This window comes from Lissotriton helveticus, chromosome 7 (assembly GCF_964261635.1).
Source record: "Lissotriton helveticus chromosome 7, aLisHel1.1, whole genome shotgun sequence".
NCBI classification, from domain to species: Eukaryota; Metazoa; Chordata; class Amphibia; order Caudata; family Salamandridae; genus Lissotriton; species Lissotriton helveticus.
The window spans coordinates 259,314,884-259,329,447 of record NC_136068.1 but is presented as its reverse complement, the minus strand read 5'-3'; the positions used below and the strand labels follow the sequence as shown (position 1 = coordinate 259,329,447).

The window sequence follows — 14,564 nt, the reverse complement described above, 5'->3', positions numbered from 1 at the left end:
CACCCCCTCACACTCTGCACACCCTCACACTCTGCACACCCTCACACTCTGCACACCCTCACACTCTGCAAACCCTCACACTCTGCGCACCCTCACACACTGCACACCCTCACACTCTGCACACCCTCACACTCTGCACACCCTCACACTCTGCACACCCTCACACTCTGCACACCCTCACACTCTGCACACCCTCACACACTGCGCACCCTCACACACTGCGCACCCTCACACTCTGCGCACGCTCACACTCTGCGCACGCTCACACTCTGCGCACGCTCACACTCTGCGCACCCTCACACTCTGCGCACCCTCACACTCTGCACACCCTCACACTCTGCACACCCTCACACTCTGCACACCCTCACACACTGCACACCCTCACACACTGCACACCCTCACACTCTGCACACCCTCTGCACCCTCACACTCTGCACTGAAAAATACACATGTTTCCTAGAACTCGCAGGTGTTCAGAGGGTAGGAGGCTTCTGAGTTTCTAAAGCACTTTGCACTTCAGGAGGTCTAGCCCACACAAGAACAGTCATCCCCCTTGAAAATCATCCTTCATGTGCTGAATCGCGACTCTCCAGTTCAGGCGTGTGTGCTCTCTAGGGCCCAAGCATGATTAATTGTTGGCAAACTGGCCTGACCCCTACCTAGGCTAGTGACCTCTCTGTGACAAAGAGCCATGCCTTGTGGACTACCAGATCCTGTACACCTGTGCTTGCATACATTCAGAGTTCATAGTGGGCACTTCACACACACACACACACACACACACACACTGCACCCTCACACACACTGTACACACTGCACCCTCACACACACTGCACACACTGCACCCTCACACACACTGCACACACTGCACCCTCACACACACTGCACACACTGCACCCTCACACACACTGCACACACTGCACCCACACACACTGCACCCTCACACACACTGCACCCTCACACACTGCCCACACTGCACCCTCACACACACTACACACACTGCACCCTCGCACACACTGCACACTGCACCCTCACACACTGCACCCTCACACACACTGCACCCTCACACACACTGCACCCTCACACACACTGCACCCTCACGCACACTGCACCCTTACACACACCGCACCCTCACACACCCTGCACCCTCACACACACTGCACACACTGCACCCTCACACACACTGCACACCCTGCACCCTCACACACACTGCACGCTCACACACACTGCACCCTCACAGACACTGCACACACTGCACCCTCACACACACTGCACCCTCACACACGGCGCACCCTCACACTCTGCGCACCCTCACACTCTGCGCACCCTCACACTCTGCGCACCCTCACACTCTGCGCACCCTCACACTCTGCACACCCTCACACTCTGCACACCCTCACACTCTGCACACCCTCACACTCTGCACACCCTCACACACTGCACACCCTCACACACTGCACACCCTCACACTCTGCACACCCTCTGCACCCTCACACTCTGCACTGAAAAATACACATGTTTCCTAGAACTCGCAGGTGTTCAGAGGGTAGGAGGCTTCTGAGTTTCTAAAGCACTTTGCACTTCAGGAGGTCTAGCCCACACAAGAACAGTCATCCCCCTTGAAAATCATCCTTCATGTGCTGAATCGCGACTCTCCAGTTCAGGCGTGTGTGCTCTCTAGGGCCCAAGCATGATTAATTGTTGGCAAACTGGCCTGACCCCTACCTAGGCTAGTGACCTCTCTGTGACAAAGAGCCATGCCTTGTGGACTACCAGATCCTGTACACCTGTGCTTGCATACATTCAGTTCATAGTGGGCACTTCACACACACACACACACACACACACACACACTGCACCCTCACACACACTGTACACACTGCACACACACTGCACACACTGCACCCTCACACACACTGCACACACTGCACCCTCACACACACTGCACACACTGCACCCTCACACACACTGCACACACTGCACCCACACACACTGCACCCTCACACACACTGCACCCTCACACACTGCCCACACTGCACCCTCACACACACTACACACACTGCACCCTCGCACACACTGCACACTGCACCCTCACACACTGCACCCTCACACACACTGCACCCTCACACACACTGCACCCTCACACACACTGCACCCTCACGCACACTGCACCCTTACACACACCGCACCCTCACACACCCTGCACCCTCAAACACACTGCACACACTGCACCCTCACACACACTGCACACCCTGCACCCTCACACACACTGCACCCTCACAGACACTGCACACACTGCACCCTCACACACACTGCACCCTCACACACTGCGCACCCTCACACTCTGCGCACCCTCACACTCTGCGCACCCTCACACTCTGCGCACCCTCACACTCTGCGCACCCTCACACTCTGCGCACCCTCACACTCTGCACCCTCACACTCTGCACCCTCACACTCTGCACCCTCACAGTCTGCACTGGAACATACATTCCAAATACCACTCAGTGCCACATATTTACACTGCACTCAATGCAACATACACTCCAAATACCACTCAGTGCCACATAATTGCACTCCACATAATTACACTGCAATCAATGCAACATACACTCCAAATACCACTCAGTGCCACATAATTACACTCCACATAATTACACTGCACTCAATGCAACATACACTCCAAATACCACTCAGTGCCACATAATTACACGCCACATAATTACACAGCACTCAATGCAACATACACTTCAAACACCACTCAGTGCCACATAATTACACACCACATAATTACACTGCACTCAATGCCACATACACTCCAAACACCACTCAGTGCCACATAATTTCACGCCACATAATTACACTGCACTCAATGCAACATGCACTCCAAATACCACTCAGTGCCACATAATTACACGCCACATAATTACACTGCACTCAATGCAACATACACTCCAAGTACCACTCAGTGCCACATAATTACACGCCACATAATTACACTGCACTCAATGCAACATACACTCCAAATCCCACTCAGTGTCACATAATTACACGCCACATAATTACACAGCACTCAATGCAACATACACTCAGTGCCACATAATTATATGCTACATAATTACACTGCACTCAATGCAACATACACTCCAAAAAATACCACTCAGTGCCATATAATTATATGCTACATAATTACACTGCACTCAATGCAGCATACACTCCAAATACCACTCAGTACCACATAATTACATGCCACAATATTACACTGTACTGAATACAACATACACTCCCCATATTACCACTCAGTGCCATATAATTACACACCTCATACTTACACTCTACTCAATGCAACATAGATACACTTTATGTATCTGTCTATCTATCTATGGCCCTCACTCTATCTGTCTATCTATCGCCATCACTCTATCTATCTATCGATCGCCCTCACTCTATCTATCTATCTATCGATCGCCCTCACTCTATCTATCTATCTATCGCCCGCCCTCTATCTATCTATCTATCGCACTCACTCTATCGCATCACCATAGCATCACTCCGCACCACCACAGCATCACTCAAGGGCACCACAACATCACTATGCACTACCACAGCATCACTGTATGCCACAGCATCACTCGTCGCCGCCACAACATCACTCAGCGCTACCACAGCATCAATCTGTGTAACCATTCAACAACAACTGGTTCAATTATGTTCTCTCAATGTTTCAAGCTTTATTACAAATGTCACAAAAAGATGTAAATATTTCACTTCTGTTCTTGGTTTTTTGTCACAATAAAATACAATGAACATAATCTTCACAAAAGTTTTTACAAAAGCTATTGCCATTATAAATTACAATTCTTTTGTGGATTAGGGTCTGGATTAATAACAACCTAGGTCTTAACCACAAAATTCTGATGGATTGTTTAAAACTTGACAAACACAAAGATATTGCCTGGCTGTCATATATCAAAAAGTGCTCAACAGAACTCGGACGCCCGGAGATTTTCTCCTCCCCGTTGGATCTAAAAAAAGCTGACTTAGCCTGGGTTAAGGAAAACTTTTACAAGCTTAAGATCCTGGAGCGAGAGCAACTCCAGTTAATAAAACCTACGGTTAGAGCACATTATATGCCAATTATTTGTCCGGCAATTCAACCATATCTTACCCTAGTTAACATTCCGTTTCACAGGTGGCTCCTAGTCAAGTTTCGTTTTAACCAGATTTACTTGGTACTCTGTGACAGACAGGGCTGGTTTAAGCCAGAGGATGCACCTGTATGTAAATGTGACAATTTTTCTATTCAAGATAATATGCACCATATGCTGTTCTGTCCCCTCTATAATGTCCCACGGCAGAAGTATTTGATACCTCTGTTGAAAGAGAAAGCTTTTATGCTAGCGAAACCAGCTTTACTGTACTTGCAAATGCTAGATACGCCCATGGTGATGTTCAGCGTAGCAAATTATCTTTTTGCTGCTGTACGAATCAGGAAGAGGAAATTGTGATTTATCCATTGGTAACTTTGACGAACGTGGTATATTTCGCTTTTTTGTACATGATGACCTTCTTTACAATTTGACCCCTTTTAGATGAAACTATGAGCCATATTATGGGGACTATGAGGAATGTGGTACTTTTCGCTTTTTTGCACATGTTGACTTCTTTTAACCCGAACTTTTTTACTGTTTTTATATATTGTACTGTATGTAAATTTTAACATGTATTCGATCTGTTTATTTGCTGTAGTATGCTTTTATGATTTTTAACTAAATCGAATAAAGTGGTTTTTGACTTGACTTGAAATTACAGTAACTTTTATTTAAGTATGAATTATTAAAAAAAAAAGCCATTTTTATTTGTAATAACAATACATCTAAGTCACATAAATACAACACATATTGCATTACAAATGCTATAGGTGTCATATTTGCAAAAGTTAAAACTATTGCCATTGTAAATGACAAAGCTATTAATTTCGCTATTTTCAAAACCGACACATAAATACAAAATTTGTCATTTACAATACCAATAGCTCAAACTTTCCTAATGCGAGACCTATTGCATTGCAAATGCTTGTTGTATAATGTAGCAATTGTGCCCACTTCCAAGAACCCGCATTTTTTCTACCCTAGGTAATTCCACATCATGAACATATATGACCCAGTAATATTGTATGTACTTCATAAAAATCAGGTGGTAGCCTGTCCGAGCTGGGATTCTTATCCTACCTTGTATGTCTTTAGCATGAAGTTCTACAAGTAGGGGTAAAGGTGGGAATATTCTTTTGCTGACTTTTCTAGTTGTAACTGAGGGACAACTAGCAAGATTTCTTTAACCAACTAGACAAAACATGTTATGTCATGAAATCTCTAGTATATATTTCATGGGCCAATGTGCTACACCTAGTGCAATACTTTTTTATAACCTTTTTCTATTACTTTTGAACTTTATTAGGGTCTCCAATGTCTTGTCAAATTCTGGTTTTTTTTTAAATTTATTTTTGTACTTTTTAGTCGGCCTACTGTGTTGCTTTCTTAAATGTGGTACATATTGGGAGTCATAAGGAGAGTCACCCATTGGGCTTTGAAAAGTCAAACTGTAGTTACTGTTCGTTCTTAGGTAAATCAGCAGTTATATGCTGGACCATGGCAATTTCCTCTGGATGTGCACAGATTTCGTCTCCTGGGTACAATAAAGCATCCTCGATGATGGAAATCACCATACAAAGAATTTCATTACATGGCTCTAAAAATGCTGCATTTGAAGGGGCTGTTGAAAAGTGTATTCATAATTTTCAATTCATCAGCAGGAAAATACAATTGGTTCATTGGTCGACCAGTGTTTTTTGTGCTTTTGTTGTCACTAGTCCCTTTTATTTCAAGCTCCTACACCTGACTTTGATTGAGGAGAGGTAAGTGATATGAGAGGAAGTTCTTAGGATGAGGAGTGAGGGCACTCGTCTTTGAAATTCTTCAAAATAAAGCAATATTTTCAGGCTACTTTTGATAGTTTTGTGATTTGATTTTGTTTTTTCGTGTGCATTTGTGTTTGGATTAGCTCCCACATTTTTTGCCTTGAGGGCCATTGATTCCTTTCACAAAATGTTGGTCTGTTGTCCTGATTCAAGTTGACAGATTTGCATTTTGAGGCTATAGCAAAAATATTATAAATAAGTTGATTTATTTGTTTTCTCTATAGCAAAAGGAAAGCTGCGCTTCTTGATAATTCGTAACACTCTTGGGACCCCGGAACCAGAGCATGTGTGTGTTCTCTAGGTTTCAAAGGTCTTCCTCTTTGGGGAATTTCCTGTTCAGAGACTCTTTGTTTCTTCACCTTAGGTACTGCTTACGTCCATGGAATGCAGCACGCGACGGGGAACTTCATTATTATCATGGATGCTGACCTGTCCCATCATGTAAGCTAAGTTTCATTTGACTTTGATGCTTATGATTTAAATTAATTTAAACTGCATAATATTTCTTTCTTTCCATTTCAGCCAAAATTTATTCCAGAATTCATCAGGTATGTAGATTTCTAAATAGTTTATCCCGGAATTTGACATTAAGAAGATATTTCCAAATAAAAAAAGTATTGGCCTTCTTTCATTTACGCTAGGGAGAGTTTTCACCCTAAAAATGCACCCAGTTTCTACTGTAATCAAATTCCTTGCAGTGTAAACTAAGCAATCAAAAATTTAATGAACAGGACAAAATCTCTGAGAACTAAATCGAGAGCGAGAGAGAAGCTTTTTCCTTTGTCTGAATTATGTATCCTTTTAAAACTGTTGTTTAAAACATTGTACGAATGTTCTGTTTACACAATTTAGCCTTTAATTGCTTCAAATAATGTGTATTGTTATTTCTGAATGGTAAAACTCTTAGTGTATGTACCTTAATTCACAAAGCTATCTTATCAGTAGTCATTCTAGGTCATCACACTACCTCCTCCTCCTCCTCACCCAAGACTCTACTTCTCCTTTGTAATGCTGTACTTTTCCTTCACTGTTAAATAATGTAATTGGTCCTGGATAAAAATCGGACATTTTGGTTAAAAAAAAAAGAAAAAAACACCTAAAAGACAACCACTGCTTAAATTGACAGCAGACCACTGAGGTGTTGCACAATTAGGGAGACTTCATATTTATATCAGAAAGGCATAATTACAGTTGTATGCTTCTCATATGTACCTCCCATCTTCTGAAGCTGTATTTCCTTGCAATGTATTTTCCTTACTTATCAAAACCTTCCTCTCTAACTTTTGCTTTAGTGATGGAGTTACACAATGGTTACTTGAATGTTATCTTCATTTTAGGAAACAAAAAGAAGGTAGCCTCGACATTGTATCTGGAACTCGTTACAAAGGAAATGGTGGTGTCTATGGCTGGGACTTGAAAAGAAAACTTATAAGGTTGGTCATTTTTCACCCACAGCTCTCCTTTGAAGAAGAGGAAACGTTTCCATTTTTATACTTCTGCACTAAGCTTGGGGTCTGACCAAAGACATGCCCATTACAGATGCATTTTGCAAAAACATGTATTACCTTTTGCTTACATAAACATTCCTTTGCACGTAGAATTTATTTGCTACGTCCTTTAAGCATTGTGGTACATAAATAATAATCTTTAATCCGTAAAACAAGAAACTTTCTTCACTTCTGTTCTCCTCTTTTGAACCAAACCCATAACAACACTGTGTTAAGTCCACTTTGGTAAACTGCAAAACACTGATTGCCAAAAGCATTGTATTATCTGAACAACACACACATACAGATCAGTGTGTTTTCCTCTCCTGTATATCATCATGGGGGTCCCATTTTGCACCACCCAATGTCCGCTCCTACACAGTACTACTACTCTGTGCCTTGGAACGACACACACTACCATGTGCTCGAGACCTGCACATCAGCTAGTGCTTCCCCCTCCCCCTATCCTGCGGTGCATCACCCAGTGCTACCCCCCTTGCGTACCAAGGGTCATCCCTAAGAGCTTTCCCTATGTAGTGCATCGCCCAGTGGTCTCCCATCTACACTCCCCCATCTGCAACCCATCCCCTACCTTGAGTATCACCCAGGAGTACTTCCCTCCACTCACCCCCATTCGAAGTACATCACCTACTGCTTCAGAGGAGCATTACTCTGTGCTCTCTCTGTGGCTCATTACTCGGTGGTTCTACCTGAAGGAGCACTGCCCATTGCTCCCCCCTCCACTGCAGCGCCTCACCCATTGCTCCACCTCCTACTCATGCAAAGTCAAACAGAAATGCTTTCCAACACATTTATATGTGCACCCCTGATGCATATTTGCCTCTGCCTCTTCCTGCACAAGGTAAAGTATTCCTATTGATCTGTGTGCATTGTGTTTGGATTGTTGGTGTGCAAAGATGCTTGTATGCCTGTTAGACTAAGTGCTAATATGTGTCTATATGCACAGTGGTCTGTGTCCATATGTGTCCGTGTGTGAAGTGCCTCAGTGTGCAAACCTTAACCCGTTGGGTTTGTCAATACTTGTTTATGTATGGTTTTAAGGTTAAAATCATCTTTACGATAAAGTAAATGTAGAGCTTTAAATAATTAATTGGCTACAACAGCTAAATTCTAATGATAAAACATAACAAATACATTTTAAGCCACTTAAGAATAGCTACTCCCCTATGAAGGAGAATTACTTTTTACTAAAGTGTTTTCCTCAAACTTCCAAAAGAATCTAGTAGTGTACTACTACTTAACTGTATTCGAAACCCATGCTAGAGACTTTATATCCTCGAATACCACAGGAGTTTAGAGAAGTAGTCGCTGCCACTTATTTTTGTGTGACTGTTTAAAATTCGAGGGGAGCCACACATTTTCACAGGTCCATTTTTGCCCCCCAAATCAGCTGAATAGTCAAGAGTACCTCAATCCACCATCAATCCATAGAAATATATTCTTAAATAAATGTACCTGGGGGAGACCCTTGCAGAGCTAAATATTATCCATGATGCTAAACACAAAAGGACAATTTGGCATTGCAAAAGATAGCCTGAAGCATCTAAAACCTATCAGCATGATAGAAATATTGTATTTCTCTCATGGCTGTGGAGTTATAAACTTCATGGAGTGCTATTTGCAGTAATGTAAAAGGCAGTCCTTTTATATTTTTAGCACCATCTACTTTTAAAGGGCTATGATGCTATATATGTGTTGTATGACTGGTACAGTACAATAGGATACGCTAGCAGGTGGCAGTCATGACATGAAGTTTAACTCCGGTGAGTGGGGTCAAAGGAATGGTGGTGAGTAACATCCTTTACACTCATCAAAAATGGGTATGATAAAATGGAGGCCCTCTAAAGCAGTTTGTAAGCTGCACAGTGGGCTTTCCCGTAACGGGCGTAAGGAATTTGTGTTTGAGGATCCTGGAGTGGGTGATAAGGAGGTGGCCTACAAAGACTGAGCTAGTACAATTGTACACAGCCAGTAACCTCCTTAGTGCTCTTTGAAAGAAGATCAATGTTATTCCATTCAATGTCTCTGCTGTGAAGGCCCCTTCAGAGGTACTAGCGGGGAGAATGGATGGTGTTAACAAAAAATGGCTTAGTCTTTTCTCATTGCACTGTAGCATCTGGAAGCGATTTCTATGATGGTACTTGAAAACAAGGAGGAACTTACATGCTACATGGTGGAACTTGTGGTGAAGTTAGTCTGCCTAGTGGGAGAGTTGGATAACTTGCCGAAAAGAGGACAATGAAGTACCTCAGCAGTCCTATATATTATTTGTGCCAAGGTATAACAGGAATCTGTACATTTTAATCTGCTTTTCTCATTGTTTTTTTTGTTTTGTTCCTGCAGCCGGGTAGCCAACTATATAACTCAGGTCTTATTGAGGCCTGGAGCATCTGACTTAACAGGCAGTTTCAGGTATGATATGCACAACACTCAAATTAGATTGCTGTTTTGTTACCATTGTTCCATTTGATCTTTATAAATATTGAAGTCTTGCCACTTGTGCTGCAGTTATCCACATCTACCATCAAAATGTGAAGTGTTTTCCTCTAGTTCTACATTTTATTTTGAATGTCCTGTTTATATAATGTGTCCACTGTGACAATAAAGTAATGGAGTCTTTCTCTCAGTTTTTATTTAGTCCTAAATGAAACTATTAGGATCTTATTAGCTGAAAAAGGAAATGGTGTATAATGGTGGAACAGACAAGACTTGGTTAGCAGCCTGACACAAAAAGGGTTAAATTGAAGGGGCCTAAACTTGCCCATAGAGCTTACTGTGGCAAAGCACTTTCCTTTACTTGGCTCCTTCAGAGATTCGTGTTGTTGCTCTTGCAGCTCATATATGATGAGGTGGCTTTCATGATTAAAGTTTTTTAAAAAAGTGAGGTCATGCAGTCGTGGTTCTGTACTGTAAAACATGGTAAGAGCTGCTGGTGTTCACTGTGGTTTTTGTGAAGCAGTTGGACACTTATGCAACATGTAAAACATTTAATAAATCTTATTCCAATGCTGGACAGAAATGGTGCATCAAATTATTTTATATACCCTCAAAGACCCTTTTTCTTCTCATGCCCTCCTATTACTTTGTCTTTTAATGTTTTTCTTCTTTTGCTTGTTAGTGCTTGCATATGTGGCCCCAAGTCTGCGGTGTTGACATGTAGTGCTTTCAGTTACGGGGGTGACTTTCCAAATGTAAATGTAAATGTAAATGTGTACTGCGGGTAGCTGTGCGCTATATAAGCTCAACTACATTTACATCTACATACATTTACTTTCCAAATGATACCAAGATTTCCATGGCAGATCAGTCTGATTCATTTATGACAATGTTTTTTATTCTTGTCTCTTTTTTGGTGTGACAGTAATGTTTTATTTATTGAGCTGTGGGTGTATGAAATTGTGTTGCATATGTGAGGGCTTAAGGTATTACCCTGTGCTCACACTAGTTATAAGGCAGAAGACCTACCCTGTGTCCGATGGATGGAAATAATTTAAGATTGTTGGCGCTGGGTAAATGTAAATCTGAGCTATATCAAATTTGTATGTGGTGTTTGTACTTTTTTCTACACATTTGTGAATTGTGTATGGGAGGGTTGGTCAGAGTTCAACTATATTGCTTTATACAGGACAAAACTAAAATATAGCATATTTATAATTTTTTTGTATAAATTCAAGCTGTTTATGTAGTCATTGATGAATTTTTAATTGTCCAAGTCTGTCTTTAAAATACATACCCATTTATAAAGAAACATACATTGATTATGCATTCATCTGGGCTAATTCGCTAACCATTGCCAGAGAAATATCAAAATAGTTTCAAACGTGGCAAGCTCCTACATGCATATTTGTAGAAAGAGTTGCACCGCACTCCATGTACGTCAAAATAGGTATTAATGGTATAGTGAAATGCACTATCGGTAAACTACCAATTAATTAAACAGATGGTATGCCCATACCACGGAAACCAAGGTCGTTTGTCACCCCTAGCTGTGCTTCCAATATAAATGTCAGCAATGATTTAAAAAAAAAAACTCACAGGAGCTCGTTTTTACTGTTATTCTTTCAACTCTTAAAACCTGGATTTGAGTAATTACTTTAAAGTGTGCTTCTCTATTTTTTTTTCTGCAAATTTCCTAAAATAAACAGTATTGCAATACATTTCATGAGATTCCTGCATGATGTAAAATGTAAATCAAGAGCCTCGGCTATCAACCTAATTCAGTTAGCTAATATTCAAGGCTTTTAAAATCACTCTATAAGCATATAATATTGTTTTTCTTCCTAAACCACAATGTCTGCAGCTGGTATTTAGAGCTCTAACAGGCCTCTGAAGCCATATGCTCATAAATCATAATATGTTGAAATCCGTCTCCCATAACTTGTGCTATCACTCTAAGGCGTATTGGAGCCATTGAATATCTCTGGCTCACATTCCTTGTATCTCTTTGTTGCTGCTTGTTGTGTTTTTATTAAGGTAACAATTCTCAACTAACTCCAAAACTTTCCATTTTATTATTTTTAATTGCAAGTTTTTTACCACTTTTGGGAAAGTATCATCCCCCCGAATATCACTACTATCACACATATCTTGTAAGTCGTGAACTCTTCCTACACATCAAAGTTACTTTCTTATCTTTAGCCATATAAACATCATATCACAGTGATCTAGGAAATGTGCTGGTGTGATCTGTTCAGCCTGCTCTGTTCTCTTGTGTATTTGTGTATTTTAGACATTCTGCCTAATACTTTCCGTCTTTTAGGGAAGAAAGCAAGCCTTCAATCACTAAGACCACACAGAGCAGATAGCAAAGATGCAGCTATGACAGAGTTTCAAACGTAGTAAATTAATGTCACCAGTCCTTTCCCCTAAGGAAAGAGTAGATGATGCTTTGCCACCAGCAATGGTGTCCAGTAATGCTCCATGGCCATAGCTGTACTGAGGTACTTACTTTAGAACTCCATAGTTTATCAATAATTTAACTGACAGATCTAACTTTCTAAAGTGTTTAAAATTAAATTGTGGCCTTCTTTTGCCACTTATAACTGCCAACTACATTCTTAACAATTGCATCTACAAGTGAGCAAACTACACTTGCTTTCAGTGATGTTTTTCCATGCATCAGCCTCTAAAAGCGAAGTTGTGCTTTCATGCATCATTCACTAAAAGCGAAGCTGTGAGGTAATACCTTTCTCATCTAGATCAGCTTTCCTTAATGGCAACATACGTCATGGTGAACTGTTGAAAAAAAAAAATTTAATTGAAGAACCACCAAATGGTCTGAACTGTGCATTGGAAACTATTAATACATTTCCTGTTATAGCACTTTTCGAAAGATCATGATGCATTATGTAGAGTAGGTAAAGTGGTCCATATTTAAGCTCTTACTTTTCTCCTTTTCATAACTACTTTTCTTGCAATATTTAAAAATATATAATATATTTAATCCATGACATCGAAACCTGTATCAATGAACATTTACTTGCTCAAGTGCTTCAATAAAATCCTTGGTTCTCATTAACCATTAAAAATTGAGCTTAAAAAAAAGCACTGCGAACGTGGGAGGTGGTGAAAGCAAAGAGCAGGCCATTCTTGGCCACAGGTCAGAGGCACAGAAGCAGCAAGTTTTACATCAGCTGGCTATTTAACAGTGACAGCACATATTTACAATCCAGTGCGAAACACTGGAGTGGACTATTATGCTCTGAGTGTTGTGGAGGAAAAGCTAGGAAAGAAGTGATCGGCAACTGAACTCTGGAGACATACTGCTGCATGAGCCTAGAGTGACCCATCATACAAATTCGTTGTTGGGGAGTCTTTCTTTAGCAACTAACAAAGTAACCACTTGCAGATACAACTGTTGTTTCAGATATACTTGTATATAGGTGACATGTTTGATGGGTATTGTTTGACTATGAATTCAGCAGCAATAGCTAAATGTACGAAACTGAGCCATTGCAGCGCTGTGGCATAGCTGTTGAAAAACAGCTGTTGGTTAGGGGTGAACCCCAGGGGAAACCACAAGGGGGGCAATATAGGTCCTAGCTTGGTTTTGTACATAGTGTTAGAAAGGCGCCAACAAGGACTGTTTACAAGAGAAGCCCAGGTTCCATGTAGAGGTTGGAAAAAGCATACCACGGCATAATGGCAGGTGTCGGGACAGCCTGCTAAAAACCTGGGAGTATGGTTCGATGAGGGTCTTTCCTTTACAACACATATTAAAAAACTGGCAGGATGCTGTTTAGGCCTCCTCAAGACTCTGCGAACCTTCTTTCCGCTTCACCCCCAAGCGACTAGAGAAACTGTCACCTGTGCCCTGATTCTCTCTCGCTTGGATTATGCCAATGCCCTCTTTGCTGGGTCCCCTGGATACCTGCTTAAAAAGCTTCAGGTATTCCAGAATGCTGCCGCTCGATTGCTGTCGGGCATTTCGGCGAGGAGCAGTGTGACCCTCCAATTGCGTTTTCTTCACTCGCTTCCTGTAGTTGACAGGGTTAGGTTCAAATCTTTGGTTTTGGCTCATCGTACTCTCCATGGCTCCGGCCCCCTCTACCTTCAGAGACGCTTCTCTTTTTACCTTCCGACGCGTGCGCTTCACTCTATGTCTCTGCGCTTTGCTCGGGTTCCTCGCTTTAAGCTCCAGAGGATGGACGGCGGCTCCTTTGTGGTGTAGGCCAGTGCAGCCTGGAATGCCCTCCCCCTTTCTCTGCGGTCCATTCAGAACCCTGTTGTGTTCAAAAGAAAACTTAAGACCCATCTTTTTGTCTGATTAGCCTCTCTCATACCCCTCTGGCATCACGCCGGGACACTCATTAGTATCCGTGCGCGTTACAAGTGGACATAACATAACATAATGCAACTATCCAAAAAACTACTAAAAGTAGTGGATTGGCCTGATCCTATCTCTGTACAGTGAAGGCTTGACGATTTGAACCATAAAAGGTTTAACTAATGTCGCACTATTTGCAGCAGAGTACCTTCTTTCCTTGTGCTTACAGTGCTCCAGCACTGGCATTCCAGCTTTCCCCGCAGCAGACACTAGAACCAGTGGCAATATCTACACTGGGTGTGCTGCTCCACCA

At 42.0% G+C, this 14,564-nt stretch overlaps 1 protein-coding gene across 1 annotated transcript in view; it reads left to right on the top strand.

Annotated features, from left to right (window-relative positions):
* The window catches only part of DPM1 (dolichyl-phosphate mannosyltransferase subunit 1, catalytic), a 107,456-nt gene that overhangs the window by 50,184 nt on the left and 42,708 nt on the right, over positions 1-14,564 (top strand). Inside the window, exons 4-7 of the mRNA XM_078652046.1 lie at positions 6,342-6,418; positions 6,500-6,525; positions 7,315-7,410; positions 9,829-9,897. Coding sequence (XP_078508172.1) covers positions 6,342-6,418; positions 6,500-6,525; positions 7,315-7,410; positions 9,829-9,897 — 268 coding nt within the window. The remainder of the gene's footprint in view (positions 1-6,341; positions 6,419-6,499; positions 6,526-7,314; positions 7,411-9,828; positions 9,898-14,564) is intronic.